The sequence below is a fragment of the Candida margitis genome (assembly GCF_024628925.1).
Source record: "Candida margitis strain CBS 14175 chromosome Unknown scaffold1, whole genome shotgun sequence".
NCBI lineage: Eukaryota > Fungi > Ascomycota > Pichiomycetes > Serinales > Debaryomycetaceae > Lodderomyces > Lodderomyces margitis.
This window is the reverse complement of record NW_026261901.1, coordinates 625,350-651,927: the sequence shown is the minus strand read 5'-3', so window position 1 is coordinate 651,927 and position 26,578 is coordinate 625,350. Positions and strand designations below refer to the sequence as shown.

At 36.9% G+C, this 26,578-nt stretch overlaps 12 protein-coding genes across 12 annotated transcripts; 9 read left to right on the top strand and 3 right to left on the bottom strand. All coding sequences in view use genetic code 12, as the record gives it.

Moving 5' to 3' along the window:
- Positions 1-3,720: 3,720 nt before the first annotated feature.
- Positions 3,721-9,137, top strand: CANMA_004905 (GSK family serine/threonine-protein kinase; the record flags this gene model as incomplete). Its single annotated transcript, XM_051817230.1, has 2 exons — positions 3,721-5,620; positions 7,903-9,137. 2 exons carry the CDS (start codon positions 3,721-3,723, stop codon positions 9,135-9,137), a joined length of 3,135 nt encoding a protein of 1,044 aa, XP_051669671.1.
- A 212-nt stretch (positions 9,138-9,349) lies between these two features.
- On the bottom strand, positions 9,350-9,988 carry CANMA_004904 (uncharacterized protein; the record flags this gene model as incomplete). Its single annotated transcript, XM_051817229.1, has 1 exon — positions 9,350-9,988. The coding sequence occupies one exon, from the start codon at positions 9,986-9,988 to the stop codon at positions 9,350-9,352; it is 639 nt and encodes a 212-aa protein (XP_051669670.1).
- Positions 9,989-10,180: 192 nt separating this feature from the next.
- Positions 10,181-11,446, top strand: CANMA_004903 (DNA-directed RNA polymerase I subunit; the record flags this gene model as incomplete). The annotated part of the gene is made up of 1 exon (XM_051817228.1): positions 10,181-11,446. The coding sequence occupies one exon, from the start codon at positions 10,181-10,183 to the stop codon at positions 11,444-11,446; it is 1,266 nt and encodes a 421-aa protein (XP_051669669.1).
- Positions 11,447-11,505: 59 nt separating this feature from the next.
- Positions 11,506-14,352, bottom strand: LIG4 (DNA ligase (ATP); the record flags this gene model as incomplete). Its single annotated transcript, XM_051817226.1, has 1 exon — positions 11,506-14,352. One exon carries the CDS (start codon positions 14,350-14,352, stop codon positions 11,506-11,508), a length of 2,847 nt encoding a protein of 948 aa, XP_051669668.1.
- Positions 14,353-14,995: 643 nt separating this feature from the next.
- Positions 14,996-15,247, top strand: CANMA_004901 (uncharacterized protein; the record flags this gene model as incomplete). The annotated part of the gene is made up of 1 exon (XM_051817225.1): positions 14,996-15,247. One exon carries the CDS (start codon positions 14,996-14,998, stop codon positions 15,245-15,247), a length of 252 nt encoding a protein of 83 aa, XP_051669667.1.
- Positions 15,248-15,537: 290 nt separating this feature from the next.
- On the top strand, positions 15,538-16,000 carry INO4 (Ino4p; the record flags this gene model as incomplete). The annotated part of the gene is made up of 2 exons (XM_051817224.1): positions 15,538-15,678; positions 15,740-16,000. 2 exons carry the CDS (start codon positions 15,538-15,540, stop codon positions 15,998-16,000), a joined length of 402 nt encoding a protein of 133 aa, XP_051669666.1.
- A 44-nt stretch (positions 16,001-16,044) lies between these two features.
- Positions 16,045-17,973, bottom strand: CANMA_004899 (diphthine--ammonia ligase; the record flags this gene model as incomplete). The annotated part of the gene is made up of 1 exon (XM_051817223.1): positions 16,045-17,973. One exon carries the CDS (start codon positions 17,971-17,973, stop codon positions 16,045-16,047), a length of 1,929 nt encoding a protein of 642 aa, XP_051669665.1.
- A 264-nt stretch (positions 17,974-18,237) lies between these two features.
- RPS9B (40S ribosomal protein uS4) lies at positions 18,238-19,363 on the top strand (the record flags this gene model as incomplete). Its single annotated transcript, XM_051817222.1, has 2 exons — positions 18,238-18,244; positions 18,795-19,363. The coding sequence occupies 2 exons, from the start codon at positions 18,238-18,240 to the stop codon at positions 19,361-19,363; spliced, it is 576 nt and encodes a 191-aa protein (XP_051669664.1).
- Positions 19,364-19,763: 400 nt separating this feature from the next.
- On the top strand, positions 19,764-20,628 carry RPL21A (60S ribosomal protein eL21; the record flags this gene model as incomplete). Its single annotated transcript, XM_051817221.1, has 2 exons — positions 19,764-19,774; positions 20,157-20,628. 2 exons carry the CDS (start codon positions 19,764-19,766, stop codon positions 20,626-20,628), a joined length of 483 nt encoding a protein of 160 aa, XP_051669663.1.
- A 299-nt stretch (positions 20,629-20,927) lies between these two features.
- CANMA_004896 (uncharacterized protein) lies at positions 20,928-22,985 on the top strand (the record flags this gene model as incomplete). Its single annotated transcript, XM_051817220.1, has 1 exon — positions 20,928-22,985. The coding sequence occupies one exon, from the start codon at positions 20,928-20,930 to the stop codon at positions 22,983-22,985; it is 2,058 nt and encodes a 685-aa protein (XP_051669662.1).
- Positions 22,986-23,469: 484 nt separating this feature from the next.
- Positions 23,470-23,787, top strand: ASR3 (Asr3p; the record flags this gene model as incomplete). Its single annotated transcript, XM_051817219.1, has 1 exon — positions 23,470-23,787. One exon carries the CDS (start codon positions 23,470-23,472, stop codon positions 23,785-23,787), a length of 318 nt encoding a protein of 105 aa, XP_051669661.1.
- Positions 23,788-24,405: 618 nt separating this feature from the next.
- Positions 24,406-26,241, top strand: CANMA_004894 (phosphoprotein phosphatase; the record flags this gene model as incomplete). The annotated part of the gene is made up of 1 exon (XM_051817218.1): positions 24,406-26,241. The coding sequence occupies one exon, from the start codon at positions 24,406-24,408 to the stop codon at positions 26,239-26,241; it is 1,836 nt and encodes a 611-aa protein (XP_051669660.1).
- Positions 26,242-26,578: the final 337 nt, after the last annotated feature.

The following is a 26,578-nucleotide window of genomic DNA, read 5'->3' as shown; positions in this document are numbered from 1 at the left end:
ATTTTTGAAGTCTTCCAAATACCACCTTTCCATGTCTGTAGCCGACTTTGAATTTGGGTCTGGCGACACAAATGTTGCAATAATCAAGATAATAATAGCCCACAACTCCAAAAAGGAGACTGTAACTAAAATCGAGGACTTTCTTTGTAAATGGTGGATCAGTTCTCCCTTCAATTGGCTCGCACCACCAGTTTATACTAGCATGAAGAAAATTAAAGCATAATCGGCATACTACTCTCGCAATTGTATGACTATTGGCAGTATGTGAGATAACAAGCATCTTCACATTTTCGTGTGTCAAAAGTCCAGGTTTTTTGAACATAAGATGGTACCTTAAACCTGCTCCGCGTTCTGATGCAGAATTGACCGAGTTGGGGGTAGTCTTTGGCCAAATATGATTGGGGAAAACCTTTGAAAAGTCAAAACTCCCCATTATAGCCAACTCCCGAAGTATGGTAGTATCAAATGATTTACTCTAGGGGGTACTCACAATACTTTCATGGGGATGGTGACTATATTACTTGTGTAATATTTTTGTATACTTTTGCTTTTGCGATGACGTAAAACCGTGAATGTAAAGGAGTTAAATGCAACGCCTGGTGTTGGTTTATGTGACAAAACACGTCCTGTAGCGCCTCATGAGGTAAATCAGATAAGCAAGTCATTAATTTTTAAGACTACAACTGGGCTCAGTCAATTGGCAAGGGTTAAGATATTGGAGCAAATGTAGATAAGCACTTTGGTTTTGAAAATGACTTTGAAATTTTATATGTTTCTTGTATTTCTTGCCCTTACTATTACGCTTTCCTTGATTCTGGTGCAAATGAAGAGGATTTTTTGGGATTTTATCCTGTTTTTAAAACAGTGTCCCTTTTTTCGACATTCTCGAGGCTGGTCGTGTTGATAATGGTCGCGTATTTTTATTTTCAAAATCCAGACACAGCCTCTTGTCAATTTCACTGGCTGACTCCTGGAATAGAATAGGTATGCGTCGCTTTACAAGTACTTCAAAGAGAAAGTATTATAATAGACACCTTTCTTTTCTTTGAACTATCCTGATTCTGTGTGCGGATAAGGGTGACTAGTGTGTACAAATTTCATTCCAATTAGTTTCTCTTGTAGACATTATTCTTAAAAAGATGTATACCAATTACATAGGAAATTTACGCATGATGACGTTTCGCTTAGATAAAAGAAGTAAAGAGTCAAAGTAAAGAGTCACTACTGCATATATACTATGTACAATATAAGCCACATCATTCTCTTTTTTCTTCTTTCTATATGGACTTATCCCACGCTGAATAACAATAATATGTATGTATGTACATATACATATACTTCATACATATACATATATATATATATGTATACTCTCTTTGTAAAGAGTGACTTAAATAAAAAAAACGTTTGTCTTGTATTTTTGACCTTACACCCCCACCACCATCCCCACCTAAAGAAAAAAAATAAAACAATCCCCGGATAACGGTTAAAAGAATAATACAATAACAATTACAAAATGTTTTTGCTTGTGTATAATACAGCCAACACAGCCAATATAGATAACATCTAAAACAAGTAAAATGTTTCCCTACATGAGACTATACATGCATTGTAGAAGCGAGAGACACCTTACTGCAAAATAGAAAAAAAGAACGATGATGTCTTTTAAGTTGTACTGTGTTGTACGTTTATGGTTTAATGGTTATGAACGTATAGTCATGAAATTTATATATTTTGTTTTGGTAGCTGAAAAGCGAAAAAGAAAGTTAGTTTTGTGTTGTCGTAGAGAGAAAGTGGAGTAATTGTTAACGGAGCTGACAAATTTTATCTTATTTTTAGTGCATTGTGCATTAAGTCCTATTTTGTTTTTCTTTAAGGAGGTTTTGTGTAAGTTGGTTTATATATGTGTTTTCGGTGTGTGTATGTCTTTAGAGAGCAGGAGAGAAGTATACATTTATGGGAAAGAGATCTCAAAAGGACAAGATAAGAGATGCGAAATGAGCTTATCTTTGGTTGTTGATCTAATGATTGTATTGTGGTGTAAATCTTTGATTTTAATATAGCGCTTTCTACTATTGATAACGCTCTTTCACATACACACATACAACTGTATCATTATGAACAACAATAGCGATATGAGAGAACTAGAGTCGTAAGCGTGAGTCTCTTTCAAAGAAGTGTTGATCTATTGATATAAGCATATAGAAACTGAGATAATATTTTTGAGTAAAAGTTTGTGTCTCGATGAAGAAGAACGGAAAATAAAACATAAAAAATAAACACATTCAAGTACACAAAATCAAAGCGGTAAATAAATACACATATTATATGTCTTTGATGTATATTGTTTCTTTAGATGATAATATAAAAATAACACAAACATGTATTTATTGTATCAAAGGGTGTGTGTGGGGTAATTCAAAGTAGAACTTGTGGGGGGGTATTTATATATATATATATCTACTGATATACGTTTGCTATTAGTGCATAGTTGTTTTTAGTAACATGTACACTACTACTTCGTATGTTGTGTGTTACTGTTGCGTGTCTCAAAGAGTACTACAAGTGGATCTCCCATTTAACTTGAGATCCAGATCGCTCGAGTGTATTTGATGTATACATATTACCTGTCTGACATGTATTTTTTATTTTCTTTTCTACACAGTGATTAGTAATATAAAGCAACTCAACATCGTGTTCTATTAAAGCCAAGAGATCACTGTTGTCTTTTTTCTGTCAAAATACTTCCTAATGAGTTTTTTTATCAAGTTTATGTAGATGGCCTTTTATCGTTATGGTCTCTCTATTGGTAGTGGTGGAGACTATAACAACATTAAAAATATAAAAGTAGCAAAACTAAGGACAATAAATTTTATATATTTTTTATGTCTGGTCTGTTTTAGCTTATCCTGCATATAAGTAGTATAAAAAAATAGAATAAAAAAAAAAAGAAATACAAATACTTCAAAATAAAAAAATAAAAATAAAAAAAATAAAAATTTCCGCTCCAAATACAATACACTTTTAATACAAATAGAATATATAGCATATATAGCATATATAGCATATAGTATATATGCTATATATATATAATCAACAAAACCCTTTTTATATTCCATTCATTGACAAATGTCTACACTTTACTTATAAACACCTACAAACACAGCAACTACATATACATATCACAACACACCTTACTTCTACATCCCACATTCAAGACCCACACCCACCACACACATATATTTATAATATACACCTACAACAGAAAGAGCAAAACAACAAAGGGTTTCAAAAAGCTGACACATCGTCAAAATTACTGGTCAATTTTTACGAGCATACATATATACATATACATACACATACTCGAGAACTAGTTCTTACAGCTGCTTTTTATCTTTAGTTTGAACACTTCAAGAGTTGCAACTACTGGTCACTAAACGCATCTACTCAAACAAATACTGTACTTGTATCTGCAACTATCTACATCTCAACAAAACCCACAATCTACACGTCACTCGCACTACACTACACGTCACTACACGTCACACAGCAGTTCTCCCACCAAAAAAGTTTTTGATTTGAATTTGTTTTTATAAAGTATACATATAACCAAAACTCAGCTTTCAAAAAGACACCATCACATTAGCTCAAGCACTAACTAACTAACTAAACTATAACTTTACCCAACCTTATTTATTTACAATCTAACTTGGAAATAACATGCATTTATCAAAGGGTCTTAACAAGCTAAATTTGGATTCAATAGCACCAGATTTAAACTTGCCATTTCCTGGAAGCAATAATAATCAAGCCCATCCTTCCAAACCAAACAAACCTAAGCTCCCAGTAGTTACCAATAAAGCATTCTTTGGAGGGATAGGCACTGATGAATTGGACGTAACACCACCACCTTCAGTATTGAAGAGTATTGATTATGATTATTTGGAAAAGCAATTTCAAATTTATAAATATTATCCAGTGTATGTTCACAATGGAGATATTACAACACCTGAATTAAAGGATTTAATTGTTGATAAGCCAATTTACAATGAAGCTAATAAACATGTGAAGCGGAACAAGAAGAAGAAGAGCACTAGTGCTAAATTGAAACTGAAGAGTATTGGCAATGAAGAAGGAAGAGACCCTTTACGTGAGTCAAGAAAATTGAGAAAGGAACAACGAGAGGAGAGGAAGGAATTACGAAAAGAACAACGAGATGAAAGACGCGAGTTGAAACAGATGCACAAACAACAGAAACTGCAACAACTGCATGCACCACAAATGAAAAAGACTTATTCTGGTCACTATATGAATAAAGTCAATAGTTTGAGTTGTGCCAATGGTGGCAGTAATGATGTGGGAGCCACTCACGGGGTTAATCCTTATCAAATGAAGACCCAGTTTAGCAACAATACTACTAATACTACTAATGGAGGAGAAGACTACTACTGGAATAAGAACCAACCAATGTCGAGAACTAATTCCCAATTTAGTCGTGGTGGCAATAATGGCCTTGGTTCTAATATGGTGATGAAAAGGATTGGTTCCTCTTCTACATCAACCTCAGACGATGATCCTGATTGTGCAGAATTAGATCCCTCCATGGGTAAGGGTGGCAATGGTAATGGTGGATATGATTCAGAAAAGACTGAAGTTGATGATGAATTTAACCCTATTGCATTTAATAATCCATTTGATTTTGGTAAAAAATTGTCAGCTGTCGGTACCACTGCCTCAGAAGACGGAGGTATAGCTCCTGCTTCATCCACCATGATGTCTAATTCATCGTCATATAATAATTACAACGGTGGGGTCACCAAAACCCATCAAAATTCATTATTTAGCAATCCACAGTATTCTCATTTGTACAGTTCAAGAACCAATTCGAGAAATAATTCCATGGTTGGTTATGGAAATGGAAATGGTTCTGGTCCAATGACAGGATTATCTGATGGACATCCAGTTCCGGCAGCTGTGCCTCAAAGAAGATCATCATCAGTGACATTGATAAATAATAGTCAAAATTCATCTCAAAATAGAAACAACAATACCACCGCTGGTAATGGTGGCAATAATAATACTTATGGAACTCATAATATATCGCAACCAAAGAGAAACAATTCAATTGCTACAAAGTTTATGAATATGTTTAGAGACAATAGTCAAGATTCAAATAATCTGTCTAATGGCAATTACGATAATGACTATGATGATGAAATAATGGAGAACCACGATGAGAATACGTCAATGACAATGATGCGTAGAGGATCTACTAAACTGCACAAGATGGGACCAACAACTAGTTTTAATGGTGCTGCACTGCAAAACATAAGTAGGTCAAGAAGACAAAGTCTATTTGGTAATAATCAACAAGCACAACTAAAAGAAGATGGAGTTGGCAACAACAATGACAACCATGTTAAACCTAAAGCAGGTCCATTACCAAACATGGAGTACCCTGGTGGACATCCAATGACAAAATCAAATAGTTTTGATCAAACAAAATCACAACGAACAACATTGAAGAATAAATTGAAGATGAAATTTACTAATGAACTGAGACGATTTAGTGAACAATTTGGTATGTATAACAACAAAGGGAAACAAGATACAGGCAATGGTATGACATTATATTTTTTGGGGGGACTTCTACTAGTACTTTTACTTTACTAATTTGATGATGATGTAAAACAACACCCACACCTATGGGTGCCTGTGGGTACCTGTGGGTGCCTGTGTGGGTGTTTGTTTTCACTGAATTGAAAATATTTTTCTAGTGATTCTTAAATGGAGAGCGAGGAACAATGGATCATTAGAATACTTAGGGTCACTTTACAAGACAAACAAACAAACAAACAAACAAACAAGAAGGATTATGTTAATGAAGAAATAGGAAAAATTGGTTGCAAAAACGAAACAGGTAGTGTACAAGGGATATATTTTTTCAAGGCAAATGAGAAAAGTGGGGAAATAATGAAGTAGTGTACGATTGAACAAAATCACACAAATGAAGTGGGGATATATTGGATTTACAGACACAAAAATAAAAGACACCACCCAAACCAAAACAATCACACAATCACACAAGAGAAGAGAAGAAAAGAGAACAAATTATTTTTTTTTGGTCAGCAATTTAAAAGTTTTTTTTGTCTATTTACATTGGATCAATTTAGCTACTGGTTTAGTTAGTGAATGGGGGTGTGGATTTAAGTGGTTAAGCCAATCAGTCAGTCGGTAATGGAATGCATTCTAATCTCAAGGAAAGGAATTCTAATGTCTTACAAAAGCAACCAATAATGACGATGGTGATGACAATAGACAATGAGCAAAATAACCGCAGAAGATGTTAAAAAAAAAGGTGGGGATCAATTTTGTGTTCTACACGACACAAAGACTCAGAGATTTTGTTAATTAACAAGGCGGGATTAAATGAGAAAAAAATTTTTTTTTTTTTTGGCAATCTCCTTAATCGTTGACGTATTATCATCTGCAACATTGGGAGTATAAGGGTTACTTTTGTTTTTCTTATGCTTTGAATGATAAATTTGTTGTTCACTACCCGTTGTGGTTTTATGATTTGGTTGTTTATGAAAGGACATTTGTGTCTGTCTGTTTGTCCGTATGTCTGTCTGTCTGTCTGATACACCGGAGGAATGTTACACAAACTGCTGAAATTGAATGATCGATTTTTTATTTTTTATTTTTTTTGTGTCTGTTTGAAAAAGAGAGAGAGAGAGAAAAAAATCCATACACCAATATGTTTACTTGTTATAAAGAGAGAGGAAAAAGACTGACGAGAGAGAGAGAAAGTAAGAGAGGAACAGAGAGAGAGAGAGAGAGAGAGACAGCAAAAGAATAGAAAAAAAAAAACAAATCAACAACCAAACAATCAATCAATCAATCAACAACCAAAAGAAAAAAAAATCAGATTCCAATTAAGAAATCCTCTTTCATTTTACTTTCTTTTCCTACTTTTGACAAACAGCATAGACTACCACCATCAACCAACCAACAGATAGCTCATACAAATCTCATCACAGAGAAAAAAGGTAGATACACATCCCCCGTCACACACGTATCACAAAGCAAAAGTTCAACATCATTCCAACTGGTTACTTCAATCTAGACACAAATTGCTGTTTACTACCACACTACACCACGCTAGAGTCAACCAGAGTTTATTAGTTCGCTAGACAACTAAACAAACTACTCATCAAATTAACGACTACAACAACTACTGCTACAACAGCAACGATCAATTGACTTGGCACATACTATAGCAACTTTTGGTTTAAGAAAGTTGGTGATTCTAATAAGTTACAAGAATTGTGCGTTTGTTTGTCTGTTTGTTTTTGCTAACACTACCCCGTCTACTTCATCAAGCATCGGTCACTCCTTTTTTTGGGGGTTTAATCCAGTCTCCCTCATTCATTTGAATTGTTGTTTTTGATTGATCTTTGTCAGTGTTATTACATCATTGCACATACTTCAAAAACAGTCGCGATTTTCACAGAAGAAGGAAAAAAATAAATTAAAAAGGAATCATAGAAAAAGGAAACAAGCCAGATTTTTCTTTTCATTTTATTTCTGTGAACCAAATTTTTCTTTTTTTTCAATTTTATTATTTTTGGATTATATTCATTTGGTCAGTTGTTGAGAAAGTTCTCATTTTTTTTTCAATTATAGAACCCCAACCCCCACACATCCAGTTAGCAAGAAACTGTTACTTCTTATACAACATTTTCCTCAGTCCATTATCCATTCCTCCTTCTCCTAATCCCCCTCCCATTAAAAGGATCACTATTATTAATATTTTCAAATTCGCATCGTTTTATTTATATATAACACTGCCTTTGCCACGACCTCCACGGATTTTATACTAACGAATCATGTCTAAAATAGAAGTTGTTACTGAAAATGTCACAAATGGCCATACTGGTGAAACCCAAACGATACAGTACACACAATCACAGATGGTTGGTCATGGGTCGTTTGGAGTGGTTTTCCAAACCCAAATTATGCCCAGTAATGAGATATGCGCTATGAAACGAGTACTTCAGGATAAGCGATTCAAGAATAGAGAGTTGCAGATTATGAAGTTGGTTCATCATCGAAATATTGCTGACTTGAAATATTATTTCTACACCAATAACGACAAGAATGAATTGTATTTGAATTTGATATTGGAATTTGTTCCTGAAACCCTTTACAAGGCAAGTCATTACTATGTTTCCAAGAGGTTAAGTATGCCACCATTGGAAATAAAGTTATACACGTACCAAATGTTTAGAGCATTAAACTATATTCATTCACAAGGAATATGTCATAGAGATATCAAACCACAGAATTTATTAATCAACCCCACCACTGGCGAATTGAAATTATGTGATTTTGGTTCAGCCAAGATTTTAAACCCACAAGAACCAAATGTGTCCTACATTTGCTCAAGGTATTACCGAGCCCCAGAATTAATCTTTGGCGCTACAAATTATACAACCAAGATTGATGTGTGGAGTGCTGGATGTGTAATGGCAGAGTTGATACTTGGCCAGCCATTGTTTCCTGGTGAATCGGGTATTGATCAGTTGGTGGAAATAATCAAGATTTTGGGAACACCTTCAAAAGAACAAATCAAGAGCATGAATCCTAACTATATGGAGCATAGGTTCCCGCAGATCAAGCCAATACCATTGCACAAAATTTTCAAAAAGATGGCACCAGATTGTATACAATTTTTGATCAAAGTGTTGCAATATAGTCCCTTGGAAAGAATTAGTTGTATTGAAGCAATGGTTGATCCATATTTTGATGAACTAAGAAACGAATCAACCAAATTACCCAATTATAGAAAGTTGTTTTCGCAACAATTTCATCATAGTACTGCTGGTTCATTGGGTGGCCCCACCTCACATTCAAATGCAGCACAGTATCAATTGTATGATTCTCAACCCGACATGAAGGACTTGCCCGAATTGTTTGATTTTGATGACCGTGAATTGAGTGTTGCCCCACAATTAAATTCTCATTTAATTCCAGCATGGGCTTGGAGCCATTTACAATTGAAGCTGGGTCCTATAAATAATTTACAAGAATTTGTACCAATGACCAAAGAGGAATTAAAAGTTACATTAGAGTAGAAATTTTGAAAAATGGAAAATTGAAAACATGATTGAATGACATGATTGAATGATTAAAGGAGATATTTTTTTTTTTGCATCAAAACATTAATGATTAGGACTAACTTAGTTGTTTTAGTTAAGAAAGAATATATATATATATATATAATGTAAATGGAAATATAAAATTCTACAACCAACCCCAATGCCATTTTTGCTGTCTTCTTTTAAATTTACTCAATTTCTTCATAATACTTAACATGAATCCATAAACTACAACTATTGCATTGAACAATAATATCAAACCTACCATCGTCTTCTTCTTCATTTCCTCCATTATCACTTGCTCTTGTTCCCTTGTTAATCAAATCATCTTCAGTTAAGATCATTCCTCGTTCGCATTGACATCGAGGACACAGCTTGACAAATTGCATTGTCTGAGAATCGGCATTGGAATCAGATAAGCTCTCATTGATAGCACCGGTATTGTTTTTGTCATTACTATCTAGTTCTATGCACTCGAAATCATCCAAGGTGAATGAATCCAACCCATCACCCGTCAAGTTGAATCCATTTATTTTGGATTGCGTTTGTAAGGATGTATCGTATTCCGATCGTAGTTGGGGTGAGGAGAGGGTTGTGTATGCTGCTAGTATCTGATTTATATCGGGCAGGGGTAGCAGCAGAGAGGTGGTGTTGACGTTGGTAGTGATGGGTTTTGTGACTACTGATGATGATGATTTATCGGGATGAGTTGATAGTAGTTTTGATTTGTAGGCGGTTTTGATTTGGTCTTGGGTGGCTGTTGATGGGATGTTTAGTATTTCGTAGTATGTCTGCTGCTGCTGTTGTTGTTGTTGTTGTTGTACCATAGTGGAATCATAGGTGTTATTTTGTTATATGTGTTTAAGAGAGAGGAGGCGGCGGTCTCTACAGGTTTTGGTTTCTTTCGCATCAATCAATCATCTCATCAGAATAATTTTTTTTTCTCAAACATCTAGAAGCATCACCGTTATTATACCTTTTCAGTCACTAACTAAGAAGAAGGAACTCTTCAACTAGACATGTCATCTTCTTCTTCTTCATCTTCATACATTAAAGTTTCATCGTATACCGATGAGCCAGTTGCCGCAGTAGGCTCCTTTTTCAACGGACTTTCGATCCCATCATCAACTGAATTTGACATTTACAAAAACAAGAAAACCAACAACTACATACTCCATGGAGAAACGGACCATTTAGAATATAATGGTGACTCAGTCACTAACCAAGACTTGAATGATTATGTGGTGGCCATGTATGATCCCAACACCAAATCGGTTGAGTTATTCAAAGCGCCTTATTTCCAAACTAAAGTAACGTCCAAACAGTACAAGGTCTACAAAGGACCATCAGTTAGATCTACTGGAGTTAAGAATGTGACTCAAAGAAATGCATTGGGTGAAGCGTTTGGTACCAAGAAAGCCAAGCAAGCAATTACTAATTTGGAAAAGAATAGAATTGATGCTGACAAATTGCAAGATATGGAAATGGACATTATTGATAGTGTTCAGGAATCAATCACTGCTAGTAACAATAGTGGCAGTAACATGGGATCCACAAGCAAGAATAGCACTGGCCCACAAGCTGATGATTTCTCCAATAGTCCCATCCCTAAACCAAATGTCGATGCCACAAATGTCGAATACATTTATCCAATCAAATCAATCATCCCAGCAAAAGATTGGAATTATATTCGTGTTCAATCAATATTAACCGATTCCGACCCAATCTCCCACTTCCCATCATCGCCTGAATTCATCAAGCAACAATTACCCACAATCATTGACCAGGGCAATTTGGAAAAACTACAAATCTTGTACTATACATCGTTATTATTTGCCATTTATGAAAATCGTCGCGTTAGTTCCAAGGATCAATTAATGACCAAGTTAAACAATACTCCATCGGAAGCTCTAATCGATACCATTTTACAAAACTTTACTATTGCACGTACTTCCAAATTTGGTAAATCTAAAGATCGTTCATTTACCATTGATCCTCATAATGAAGATAAATTACTTTGTTATTTAATCATTTTGATTTTACATTTATCAAATTTCTCGGTGGCTTTGAATCCATTGGCGAGGGATTTGAAATTGAAGCCCACTAAATTGGTGGCATTGTTTAGAGCTGTGGGCGCCATTATTAAATCGGCCACGGTGGGTGAAGCTGAAGCGTTGGGTATACCAAAGAGTAGTGTGGGTACGTACAAGATTGCTCATTTGAAAGTTCCTTTCAAAATGCCGGAATTGACAAGAAGAAGAGGCGGTGGAGGAGCCAGGAGGTGAGAGGTAAAGAACTAGATGTTTCATTAGATATATATATGTGTGTGTGTGTAAGCATAGTTTCAATAAAATTTATAGTCGTCAGGATCAACAACACTGTTGGATTTAATTGAAGCACCAATAAAATCTTCCATTACAGTAAATGGAATCCTGGGAATAAATCTTCCTTCAGGAGTAAATCGCAAATTGTCATTAATTGCTTGATAAATCTCCTTCACTGTTGCAAGTGTTTCATCTCGAAATTCCTTTTCTTCATAATTGGGCACAACTATATACCCACACTGAATAAAGTCATTAACAACTTCACCACTAAACCGTTCAATTCGCTCCTTAACCAATTGACTAGCGATGGATTTCCCAATTACATAAAAGGCAATTCCTTCAAACAAGTATAGCTTTGGTTTAATCGATTCGTTCCATTCAAATTCATTTCTCAATTGATCCACTTCATCGCGCGTCAACTTGGGGGCATTGATATCATTAATTGGTAAATGCACAGTATAAGAATCACCAAATTTATCAACTCGCTGATCATACATGGCCCAATTTGGTGAATCAAAAATAAAACAAGATTCCAATTGAACAATATGCTGGCGTTTAATACACTCAAAGATCCATGATGGATTGATCAAATCTAAACCCTGAGCCAAGTATCGGTGGCTTGTAGGTAAATTCTTTTCCGTTATAATGATAATTTGTAAATTCGTTTTACCGTCAATGGCATTAACTAGATGGCCTCCAAACTGCTTAACTAAAGTCTTCAATTCTTCAATAGTTGTAATTTGTCCTCCATTGAATGGGTCATGTTTATCACTCAATATTAAAAATTCAAAACTAGCAAATAAATCCAGTTCTATTTTCACTTGGATCAAACTCAGCGGCTCGTTAAATGAATCTGTCAATTTATTTCTATCGCGTTTATTGGTGGTTGCAGCTTGTGATTTTAAATTCAAGTCGCGCATATAATCCTGCTTCAATTCAAAATACTCTTGCATTGAAATACATTCATCAATTGATTTATCTTCACGAATGCATCGACAATGCATATTATGCAATGTTGTCCCCACAGCAAATGTGGCCTCGGGTCGAACGTCAATTGATCGGGCTCTAATTTCTAAAACGAGTGAATATTGGGGATCGATCCAAAAGTCAGGTTTCTTGCGACCAAATTTTATCAACAGTTCTGGTGGCATTTGCTGCAGTGTATTTATCCATCTGCCGTGGGTCAATCGCTCAATCTTGTCAAATTCTTCAATTTCAAATCCATTGGCACACATGCAAAAGCTATAATAGGCGCCACCACCACCGTCATCGCTATCATTGCCCTCTTTATTTTTTAATCCCATCATGTACGAGTTCTTCACTCCCGGGTTTTTCCCAATAACTACCAAATCCAAATTTTCGCCAAACTTTTCCAAATATTCTGGCTTCACTTTGATCCAATTGGGATTTCTAAACCCACCAATGACATACCTCAGTTGAACATGCTTCAAAACTAAACCTTCACTTCGGCTGGTTACAACTTCACGTATGGCTTTTTCAATGTCGGCAACACCAGAGCCCAAGCGAACATCATGAACTTCAAACCTATACGGCACCGGTTTAATTATTCGATCCAATAAATCTTTCCGGAAAAACAAAGGGTAGTTACTTAAATCACGACCATTGAGATACAAGATGTCAAAGATCAAATAATAAGGGTAACTAGTCTGCAATTCATAATGATCAATAGTTGTAAATTGTCGCACACTTTCCTGAACCGCCAGTGATTTCAACGTCCCAAATGGTAAAATCGCTTGTCGTTTGTAATCATACGCCACCATTTCACCATCAAGAATTATTGACTCAATATTATTAGCAAATGCATCACGAATATATTTAGTCAAGGATCCAAATTGAAATGATTCGCCATACAAGAACGAGTAATCCTTTAATCGTCTTGAAAAAAATTTAAATCGATTCCCTTCTTTATGAAGCAACATACGATCACCATCCATTTTCTCCTCAATATAAAACTTATCCTCCAATTGCAATGATCTGAATTTATCTTCATATTGTGGATCCATTGGTTGCTTCTTTTGCAATTTTCGAACAGCAACATTATAATTGGAAGTTAATCTTTCAGCCAACTGCGGTTTAAACTTGTAACCCGGATGAATCCCTAAATCTTCTCTCGTCAATCGTTTGTCTGGATCAATGAGCAAGTTGAATGTCTTTTCCAAACTGTTGCAAATACTGTATAGCCTATATCCATCAGGATGCCAACTATTGAAAAAATACTTTTCCATATGAATTAGGATGGGCTTCTTTAATATAAATTGTATAAACCACCGAATCTCTTCGATGCGTAAATTATCAAACAATGGTTGTAAAATCTCCAATTGGTCTTGTGATTGTTTAGCCATGGTTAAGTCATTCAAAATGGAATTGATTTTGGGTACGGTATATTCTTTGCAACGTTCGATAAATGGACGTCGAGTAGCTATAACTCTTGCTGCTTGTAATGGTAAATCTCTTATTTTGCGTTCATCAACAGCAAATCGTTTTGATTTCTGATACTGTCGATTCCAATAATGAAGTAAATTATACTCTTCAGCATCCTTGGGAATCTTGTACATCTTGATAATGAGTCGCGCCAAGGCCGTTTCTTTTATGAAATAAAGTCTACTAGCCTTTTCTGGGAATATAAGCTTGGCCGACAAAAGCATATCGTTGCCGATATGAATCCGAAAAGTGGTAATGAATTCATTGATAATTTGTGCTTTGCGTTCAGTGATTGTAGATGCTTCTTGCAAATTATGACGATTTACTCCATCGAGTTTATCAAATAACTCATTTGCGAGGAGGGTGAGGGTAGGATCTATGTTGTTTGGTGGTGGGGGTTGAACATTGTCGAGCAAACACGGCATATAATTGACGTTTGTAGATCTTCAGCTAATATGCGTTTGGTTTGGAGAGGAGTGTTATCTTTGATTTTGGAACAAATAAGAGCGCGCTACCGCATTTACCATTAGTTTTACCATGCATAGCTCCACTCCTTCCACATCAGAATACGTACAAATTATCCTTTCTGAGTTATTCAGGACCCAATATGCATTACCTATGCCTTCAGGTATCTCTTCTAGTTGATTATATTCCCTAACTCGTACACATACCGAATGTGCAACGTGTTGGCAAATTATAGTTAACAAGGGCAGCGTATATTTTAAGGAAGTTATAGCAAATGTATTGCATCATCGACTATAAAGAAGGTATCTGCTAAACAACATTGTGACTTCCCGAGTTTCTAAAAAAAAAAGGGAAAAAAGACTCCGTATGTTCTTTATGTAGTGTTGCACTTGCAACAAAAATTGATGCAAAAAATATTTAAATGTTATGCACAAAGAATATCAGCAAAAACTGCTCTAAAACCGGAAAGTACAAGGTTACACATTAAACGCCACCCAAGTATAAAACACCAGGCAAGGTTCAAGCATATCCAACATTCGAAATGAAAACTTCCTTCTTTTTTTTTGTTTACTTGTTACAAAGCCATTTCAGCAGCAAATAATAATGCAAACTCAAACATTATTTTTATTACTAAGTGCTTGTTGCTTGGTTTCAGCCGCTTCCAAAAAAGGTAAAAGTAAAGGCAAAGGCAAAGGAGGTAGCTGGAGACATAATGCAACTTCCCACAATACTAATTTAACTTCAAATTTGACTACTGCTACTGTAACTACTACTACTCAAGCTGGTGATGCGGTTAGAGGCATGAATATCGCTGGGGCCGTGGGTGCATTGGCTGTTGGAGCTATATTGTTATGAGGAAAAGGGTTTTTTGTATAAGAAGTCGATTTACAGAAATACTCTATCTTTTGTGGGTTTATACAGAGAATATAAATATATATTGTTAATTTTGATTTCGTTTAGTTGTCTTGATGTAAGGTCAGACTTGGGGGACGTGGGTATTACTTGTGTGTTATATACAGGAATTTCTGTTTTGTTCTAAATACGACACACAGAGACGACAAACTTCACTTCCCCCAGAAAAAAACCCAAAACTTTGTCACTTTGAGATTGAGTGAGAGTAGCTACCAGTAACCCACATAAATTCAATGTCATCTAGTATATCGCCAAAGGAAGAAGCTGTGACAAGCGATACAGGCACTGAAAACAATGACTCTGGAAATAATGTATCAACTACAAAGAGAAAGAAGAAGACAAAGTCATCCAATTTGTCTGACGAACAGAAAAAGGTATGTTTGAAACAAACGAGAGCTTGCTGGAAAGTAAAGTACTAACTACAGACCACAATAGGCCCATCATATAGCTTCGGAGCAAAAGCGAAGGGAAAATATTCGTGCCGAATTTGATAAAATAGTGTCGCTTACGCCAAACTTGACTGAGCTGGAGAATAGATCAGAATTAAACATTTTGACTAAAAGTGCCGATTATATTGACCAGTTGAAGGATGAAAATGTTAAATTGATTGAACTATGCCGGGCCAAAGGAATCGAAGTACCAGAGGAATTGATTTACAAAGGTCCCCAAAATGATGGCAGTGATATAGCTATATAGCTATTTCTACATTTTTACGTAAATAAAATAATGCTTAATGAAATTCAACCACCATATGTCTTGGACGACTCTTCTTGCCGTACAATGAGACAAAATTTGTACTCCTTGCCTTCCACATTGTAAACTTTGCGAACAGGAAAGTACTCAAATTGCGAGTGTTGCAAAAATTCACTTGTCAACAATGTAACAAACGACAGTTGATTTTTCAAAAAATCTTGAACCACATTGATGTCGGAAGTGAATAGTGATATAAACCTGTAGGATCCATTTGCAATAGAACAAGTGTTGTAGTATTCAAAAGAATCAAACTTTGGTTCCTCAAAGATGGTGGCTGCCTCATCATCATCATCATCATCATCATCATCATAGCTGGCACATAACTCTTCGCAACTGAATCCACCCCATTCAACATCTGCGCTTCTAGGTAAAGCACTCACTTCTGCGATTACCAAGTTTTCTCGCAATGATGTCGATACACGCTCCCTCGTGTCTGCATAATGATTCCAACAATCTACCACAATAGGTACAAATGCACTATTAGTAACAAAGCAAATAATCAGAGCTGGATTGGTTACTCCAATCACCTCCTCCACGCGATCCAAATGCTGAAGCGATAGTGCTGTATTAAATGCAATATTATTTTCCGAAATAGTCATAGTTGCTGGTATCAACGGAATCTGTCCCGACAAACTGGCGAGCTTATACTTCCTCTGCAAATCAATTATACTTTGGGAATATGGGCCGATGTTTTGTGGAGCCCAGTAGGACCTTGACCGTACATGTATCCCAGTTTTGGGATGTATCTTTTTAAGGATAATACAAGACACTTGGATTGTCGTGGATATCTCAGTCTCAAGACAGATTCTCGACGGTGGTAAGTAAATGTCAGCAAAGAAGGTAGCATAAATTTTGTTCATTCTCGCAAATAGTGTCATATCGGAAAGCAATACATTGACGTGTTGGATGTCATTGAACGTAAGAGCGTATTCTTTCAATATTGAATGCAAGTGTTTAAAAATACCCTCAGTCTGACCCTCTACTGTTCCAACATTTGATGTGATATTGCTAACAAAGAGTTTGCTGGGCGTGTCGACAACACTCACCAGTGGAGTGTAGGTGCTGTAAGTTGACATTGGACTTGGTGCAGCCACATCGTCGTGCAAGTGATCGGATTGCGTTGCATCTGCTAGCCCATGTTCAAGTAAAGGCGGTGGCAGTAAAAGAGGGAACAGAGACTCTTGCTTATCAACTATTTGGACTTTCAACTTCAAGTAAAACACGTCCCCGGGGTGAGTCACAACTTTCTGCTCGACAATTTCGAGTTTTTTAGTTTTAAAGAATGGGCAGTCAAGAACAATTGTTTCAAACTCACCGCCTTCCCCGCAAATATGAACATCATACATCTGATTAAGTTTCAACAAATGGGGATATACCTCCTGCAATGGTTTTCCCAAATGCTTTGCATTTAACCCAATGGCTGCAACTTTGATAAGCCTAGCATCAAGCCCACTCTCGCACATTTCCAACATTAAATCATTTTGGTTCCTTTGCCAAAGATATGTCAACGACGTCAAGCCCAACCTGTCGCATACATTCTCCACTCTTGTCCTTTGGTAATGTGATAGAATAGCTCCACAGCTCACTCCCTCGATGTCCAGATGTTTACGCTTGATAGTTGATAATAGTTTGAACAAGTCTTCAATCTCATCGTTTTGCGTGTGCAGGTACTCCAAATTTTGATTTGATGATTTGCCCACAATTTTTTGTCTATAAAGTGGGACTTCGAGGCATTGACTATAGTAGTCAATGATGTCATGCCCCACGGTTTGAAACATGAATGAATCAATTTCATCGATAGATTCATCTTGCGGGTACAAATTCCCAATTGCAACTAATTCATGACCCTGTGATAAACAATGATAGATGTTGAAAAACGAGTCTTTACCGCCGGAGATTAACGCAACAAACTTCATCAATATAGTTCATACATGGAGATGTAGCTAACACTATTGGCCTTTCATATGGACATTTTCCAATTCTCAGATTCCTTGCTACCATTTAATTGATTCCTGTATACAATCATTTTCTCTTGGGTTAGGGACAAGAAAAAAATTTTACACACAGAGACACACACAGACAATGTAATGTGAAGAAAAAAAAATTCAAAAATTTTTCACATCTTGAACCAGATACTTTTCTTTCTTCTTCAACCACCAGCAAAGTCCTATTGATACAATATGCCACGTATGTTATCCACTTTTAGAAGACTATTATTTACTAATCTAAAGCTATTTTGATAGACTACTTCATTGAACGATTTCATAGCATGTCCCCTCACGAGGTTTTTGGGATCCTTTAGTTGGTCTCTTTTACGAGGTTTGACAAACAATTTTTGCTTCCTGGTCGTTGAGGTTCGGGTCCTCCTTTCTTTGATTTAACGAGTTCATTACTCAATCATTGAATGCTACAAACCTTTATCTTTATATGTGACTGAACTCCCGACACTTCAGTCACAAAAGAACATGATGGATGTTGTTGTTCTTAAAGCAGATGACAAAACTGCTTGGTGAAATGCTGTCCATCCAGTAAGCCACTGGAACTGTGTCAGATTGTTGCTTTGCTGTCATTTTGAATCCAACTCCATCATGAAAGGTTTTGTAAATGCATTGTGCGATTGTTGAACGAGTTTTATTAAATGTTGGGAGTGTGTTGTTGACCCTAATTCTATTGAAATCTCTTTAGCTCTTCTCCCAAAAACTTTGAACAATTAAAATTCTAACAAAATTATGTACAGGTGCTCCAAGAACTTACTCAAAGACTTACTCCACCCCTGCCAGACCATACGAATCAGCTCGTTTGGATGCTGAATTGAAATTGGCTGGTGAATACGGTTTGAAAAACAAGAGAGAAATCTACAGAATTGGTTTCCAATTGTCCAAGATTAGAAGAGCTGCTCGTAACTTGTTGACCAGAGACGAAAAAGACACCAAGAGATTATTCGAAGGTAATGCTTTGATTAGAAGATTGGTCAGAGTTGGTGTTTTGTCTGAAGACAAGATGAAGTTGGATTATGTCTTGGCCTTGCAAATTGAAGATTTCTTGGAAAGAAGATTGCAAACTCAAGTTTTCAAGTTGGGTTTGGCCAGATCAATCCACCACGCTAGAGTCTTGATCACCCAAAGACACATTGCTGTTGGTAAACAAATTGTCAATGTTCCATCTTTTGTTGTCAGATTGGAATCTCAAAAACACATTGACTTTGCTCAAACTTCTCCATACGGTGGTGGAAGACCAGGTAGAGTTAAGAGAAGATCTCAAAACAAGAAGAGCGAAGGTGGTGAAGAAGCTGAAGAAGAAGAATAAACGGTTTAGCCATTGTTTGTTAGCTTGTTTTTTATCTACATGTAAATTAATAATACATTATCAATATACATTAATTGGGTTCGGGAAAAGTACCCTGAGGTTATCGTAGTCGTATGTGTGTGTGCAATGAATATCCCTCTGGTTGCAAAAGAAGAATCAAAAAACAAAGAAATATTCTGTTCTTCATTTTTAGGGCTATAACCATATCGACTAACAAAAGGATGTATTTTTTTCGTTCGCAGTTAAAGTTTGATAGTACAAAATTTTGTGTCACTTGGTAGTGCTCTCTGCCTCTGCAACCAGTGTGTGTCTCTCTCACTAACCCAAAAAAAATACTGAAATTTTTTTTCATTACCAAATCTTAAGCAGAACCTTTTAACATCAACTATAGTATACAAAAATGGGTCATTCGTATGTGATAATTACAGGAGAAGATTCGTGAAAGAGTGCAGTGGGAAGATTTGACAGGAATGTGAATAACAGCAGTTGTCCAAGTACTTAAGTATAAGGAACAAAAGGGGAATCGACCATGAAAGATAATGAAAAGCTTCAAGACAGTTTAAATGTCTTCATGGAGAACATCATTCAACAACATTCAGACATGAATTACCAATACCAAGGGAGATCAGTTGTATGGTAGTGTTTTATTTGTTGGGAGCTTTCTCTCCAATGACATGATACACACATAGTGCAACACAGCTTATATGTCCATTCGCAAGTCCCACGTCTCAAAACCACGAATTTGCCTTTCTCCCTAGCTTCGAATAAGTCGAGTTACTAACTATTTATTTAGTCACGGTTACAGATCAGGTACTCGTTACGCTTTCCAACGTGACTTCAAAAAGCATGGTACTATTGCTTTGTCAACTTACTTGAAAGTCTACAAAGTTGGTGATATTGTTGATATCAAAGCCAATGGTGCTATCCAAAAAGGTATGCCACACAAATACTACCACGGTAAGACCGGTATCGTTTACAACGTTACCAAGTCTTCTGTAGGTGTCATCATCAACAAGGTTGTCGGTAACAGATACATTGAAAAGAGAGTAAACTTGAGAATCGAACACGTAAAGCACTCTGCTTGTCGTCAAGAATTCTTGGACAGAGTCAAGTCAAACGCTGCTAGAAAGAGAGAAGCTAAGGCCAAAGGTGAACATGTTAACTTGAAGAGAGACGCTGCCAAGCCAAGAGGAGCTACTGTTATTTCTGCTAAAGAAAACATTCCTCAAACTTTGGCTCCAGTTCCATACGAAACCTTTATCTAATCTTTTCTACCACCAAAGCAAACAAAAACCAACCCTGTTTTCATTATTTCTTTATATTTTTATACGATATAAATTAATGCACATATAAAGCGACGCAACTTGGACGTATATTGTAGAGCTATATAGTGGGAGACTACTTGTAGAGTTGATTAACAGAGGAGAATGGTAGTAGCACACACGTCATATTTTGACGTGTACTTTGTAGCCGTTAATATGGTTTTATTTTTTTGTTCTTTTTTCTTTGTCACAAGCGTGTCACCAGAGGAGGTACTCATAGTTGAAGACAACCACAGAATACCATGTCGGACGATAAGACTACAATAAAAGCTACGCCGAATGTGTTTGAGCACGCGTTACAAACATGGGTGGAGATAGATTTGCCCTCCTTACAGAAGAAGCTCGATGAACAGGGCTTGGAAATAAAAGAAGATCAAAAATCGTCTGTATTGAGTCGAAAGAACTTGGCCACGAAAACTAAGGAGTTTAAGAAACTAGAGGATGCCGAGAAGTTGGATCAGGTCAAGTCTCTTTTGAAGCTATACCAGAATGAAATTGACAGCCTTACAAACAAGGGTAAAAATGTTGAAAATTGTTTCTTTGGCGTGTATCGATTGATTGCAGAAGCTCCTGATCCTCGGCCATTGTTGGAAATGTCATTAGACTCTGTAATAGAAAGTAAAGATGCAGCAAATATTAGGGCAGAGGTGTCTAGATTGGAAGAAGAGTTGGCAAAAAAGGCAGACTATGATCAATTGAAACAGAGATTACTTTCCAATGAACAGAAATCAGCTGAACTTTTAAGCAATCGAATCAAGGCCAAAGAAAACGAGTTTAAAGCTATTTCGGATGAGAAAGAGAATAACTGGAAAGAGAAGGAAAGACGGTTTGAGAATCAGTTACTTACTGCGCAGAAACAAATTGAAGAATTGAGGGCGTTTAAAGAAGTATCGGAGCTTCAATTGGATAACCAAAACAGAAACACAAACAGCCAAGAAGCTTCTGCATCAGTGTTGGCTGAACTTGACATGGTCAGAAGAGATTCAGAGCTGGCAAAGAAGAGAATCTTTGAACTTGAAAAGAGGAACGAAGATTTAAGGAGAGAGGTTTCAAAATCCAAAACCGATAATGATGCTGAAGTGGTACGAAATGAATGTGATAAAAAGGTCCAGGAAGTTGAAAGTGAAAATGTTTTGCTCGTTGCCAATTTGGATCATGTGAGGAAACAATTGACCGAGGCCTCAAAGAGCTATGAAACTAAGATTGAGTCTATAAACAGAGAGAATTCCCAAATGATTCAGGAAATTAAAAACTTGAAACTGAAGTTAAGCAACACTTCTGACTATGAGGAGATCAAACATGAACTTCATCTACTCCGTCAAATTGAATTTGGCCATGATGACGAGGATGGTGAAAATGGCCAAGGAGAGGGTGTCAAATTGGACTCGATTGTGATTGAGAGAAATAAGGCCATGACACAAGAGCTAGCTCAGTATAGGTCACAACATCACGACTTAGTCACCAGAATAGACAATCTTCAGAAGCAAGTTGATACTTCTGAGAAAACGATAGGGTCATTAAAGCAATTGAACGAGAAATTGGAAAATGACTTGGCTGATTTGCAAGAAGCAAATGGGCAAAATAGGTTCAATGACAATGCCAGTTTGATATCTGGCATGAGCCGGTTTACGAGGCCATCGCATATGAGAAGCGGAAGTATCATCTCTGGCATGACCGGAGATAAGGGTGTTAACGGATCTGATGATTCATCTATTTTACCAATCATTACAAAGCAAAGGGATAGATTTAGAGAAAAGAACAATGAGCTCGAGGACGAGCTTCGCAAGCTGCAAAACAAGGTCAATGACCTTAAGCGTCAAGTAAGTGCTTTAAAACAAGACAATGAGGAGTTGTATGAAAGAGGTCGCTATTTGGCTTCGTTTCAAACCCCAGGAACAAAAAACATCACCACTACAGCATCGGGTAGAAAATTCCTCAACCCCAAACCCAATGTCGATTTGGAACGTAATGATGTCGAATACCAACGTAACTATGAAAAAAAGTTGCACCCAATGGAACAATTTAGAATTAGAGAACAAGAGAGAATCAACTCGAAATTGTCACCTTTGGAGAGATTGTTTATATCTCTTACGAGGGCTGTCTTGGCAACCAGACTCACTCGGATGATATTTTTTGCCTATTGTTTAGGGCTACATATAATCGTTATGTTCATCACAATTTACGCCATGAACATACATACTTCGTTGATACCTGAGGTTGGTTTGAACAGTAGTACAGGCGGTGTTACGACAAACAAGATTGGGTCTCCTCAGATAGGTGAAAATGATGCACTTATATAGAATCAATAAATCGATCAATTTGCATTTTAATAGTTCATATGCACTGATCTGATGTAGAACAATTGCTCTGAAAGGAAACTCCATCCAAATTCTCGGAGTTGTTTCTTTCAATACGTCATAAATATCTCTTTTCAAGTTGTCATTGCAAGGAGCACTGTGAGATGGAGTGTTCTTCCATAGTAGTTACACTAAGAGTAGACCTTCGATGTCAATATTTGATCATGTTTTGACATAACCATATCGGATCATTATTTCTTCGTTTGCTGTTTTAAGGATTTTGTGTCACGCCCCTTCTATATATATATATTTTTAGAACGGCCCCAGAAATATAAAAGGCGCACCAGATTCCACACACAGACACACACACACTAAATCCAGTTTGAGTTCTTTGATGAATCGATTGTTACGCAGTTTCATATTATTTATATCACTTTATCTTCTTTACAGATTAGCATTTGCCTCCTCATTTTCATCAACAACATCAATGTCTAATTCAAATGAACATAAAGACCCTTCTGGGGGAAAGACCGCCGATGAAATTATAGTTGATATTAATGGAAAGAAGGTGCCATTATCCAAAATAAACAAACCACATAGGGTAATTCATCCTAATCCGAAAAACTTTCCTAAAGTTGAGAAGGAAGCTGAACAGAAGGAAGATAAAAAGGCTTTTGACCAAGCAGTTTTGGATCCAGGTAATCAGAAACAACAATTTGATGCTGCATCTTTCCCAGACGTGGAACCAGAGGCTAAAAAGAGGGAAGCGGAATTGGAAGAAGCTCGTGCAAAGAAGGATGAATGAGAGGATGTGAGTGTTAAATAGGTAATTTTCCAATAAACAAAATTGTTTGTGTGTGATTTGTCGTGTAGTGTGTGTGCGTGTGGCTGGTGAGAGTGACGGTTGTTGCAGAGACATATTCCTGAAGATTTACCATTGTATAGTGATTATTACTGGTGTAGCTCCTTTTACACTCTGGAACTCGTTTGACGCCACTCTAGACGAAGTTGCAAAGACTATAGTTAAATACGACAACCTCGGGATTAAACACGAGTTTAAAGCACCTTTATATACATCCAACTCTCATTTACAAAGTATTGAGTCTCTCGTAAGTAGAAGTAACACAACTATCTCTTCTATTTGAAGCTATCAGTACCTACATATCAGGTGGTTGCCAAGTTTGGTCAATGGTAAAAGGAACGTGGGGTGTTTTTGTGCAGTACACAGTTTAAAATCCCCATTATCGCCTCTTATCGCGCGCAGTTCGATAGCAAGCATTTTTAAAATCTGCCAGTTTCATCCACCGTTCTTATCACGAAGATCCCACCAGTCCTAACTGTACAAAGCCCAATGTTGTTTTTAAAGAACTTGAGCTTTAGGGGGCACCCCTATAGGATGTTTTTCTTTTTCCTGACGATTACTATGGCAATTAACCTACTATTTCTTGCTCATCATTACCGAATTATTAATTCAGACAGTGTGTTTAATAATTCCTCATCAACAATTCTCCAAGAATCGGACGATCCCTATATTCTCGATATCTCGATAAATAGCTGTTTAGCTTACAACTACAGAAAACCCGACTGTGGAAAACCCAGCAGTGGCGATGGAAAATTTGGTGACTTGACTGAGTATGACGGAGGTTGGACTAGATTGGACAAGGACTTGTGTCTAGGATTATCATGGTTCAGAAGGGAAATATTGTGGGTTAAGACAATTAATCGTGACAATTATCAGAAATTGCTCGACAGGACACAGTTAGCAGATGAGGTGGTTATCGAAATTGCGGCTCTGGATCCTGAGGCTGATTTTAACGTGAAGGGGAGTCAGGAATTGCAAGTGCCTGCTTATGTTGTACAAGACTATTTGAAGCTGCTACTGCAGACAAGTGATGAACTATCTCAGAAAGCTCTGTCTAAACAAAACAAAGGTGGTGGTGTTGGCTCCATTCCGACTAGAGAAGAATTATCCAAGAGCGGTTGGGAACACAGTTCAAATGGACTCTGGTTAAAGTACGGTCCTCATGATAGCAAGGGTGCAATCACGGCAATTGATGTATTATTCGGGCTGGATGCAGTTGATCCGAGACCCAACTGGAACTTTGTCGAATCTTCGATCAAAGATGTTTGCAGTTTAGTGGGATACTCGGCCTTTTTAACGTATCGTCGAGGACCTAGAGTCGATTACAAAAAGCGCTACAATAAGCCATTGGTTATGAATAAGAATGACGAGTTCAAGATCCTTCAAGTTGCCGATTTGCATTTCTCCACCGGTAATGGGGTATGTTTCAATGCCGAGCCTCCCTCGTCCACAATTGGATGTCGTGCTGATCCAAGGACATTGGAATTTGTGAATAAAGTTCTTGACATTGAACAACCAGACTTGGTTGTATTAACCGGGGACCAAATATTTGGCTTAACTGCTCCTGATTCAGAGACTGCTGCATTGAAAGCTTATAGCCCTTTTATTGAACGTAAAATACCGTTTGCTGCCGTATTGGGAAATCACGACGCCGAAGGGTCATTAGCAGCCAAAGAGTTGATGCAGTTGTTTGCTGATCTTCCCTACAGTGTCGGTGTTGTTGGACCCGAATCAATTGATGGGTATGGAAATTATGTCACCACAGTACAAGGTAAATCAAACTCGTCAGTGGCTTTGGCTCTCTACTTTGTTGATTCGCATGACTATAGTCAAAATAAACAGGAGTATCCCGGCTACGATTGGATCAAAGAAAATCAGTTGGAGTACATGAAAGAGCAAGCCAAAGCAATCAAGGGTGGAGTTGCGGAATTTGAAAAAGAAAAAGTGGAGCAGAATGGCAAAACAACAAACAAAAAACATTTATCAATGGCGTTTTTCCATATTCCTGTACCTGAGTTCAAAAACACAACAGAGACATTGGTTGGTGGGCATAGAGAAGAAAGCGGTTCTCCTTTGTATAATTCGGGTGCCCGTGATGCATTCCAAGAAATCGGTGTTAAAGCTATTAGCATTGGACATGATCATTGTAATGACTTTTGTTTGTTGGATAAACGTCAATCGTCTCCTACAGAAGAAAATCAAATATGGTTGTGCTATGCTGGAGGAGTCGGATTGGGTGGCTATGGCTGTAGTGGATATGAAAGAAGAATGAGAACGTATGTGTTTAATACAGCTAAGGGAGAGATTAAATCCTGGAAGAGGGCTGAAAATGAACCCGACGAAAAGATTGACGAGCAGATCTTGGTGTTTGGGGGTACAGTTGGAAATTGGGACTAGACTAGATGCTATGCATGGAATTAGTAACAATGTGGTCCTCTTGCGAAGAGGTATTATAAATCTAGAGAATGTAGAATGATGGTTTTGTATTTGAAAGACCACTTGAGTTAGTGGTGTCTATTCTCGTCTGATGTAGTAAATCTAGATTGCAAAAATTGTGGATATGAACACAATAATAGTAGATTACAGAAATTAAAACATTCATCGTTGAAACAAACGAAAAAAAAAAAATTTGATTTTGCGATACCAATGACCAATACGTTTACCTCGCGTCATAATTTTGCAGAAACTGATTTAAGTTATCAGCAATATGTTATCACAGTTACTAAGAAAGCAT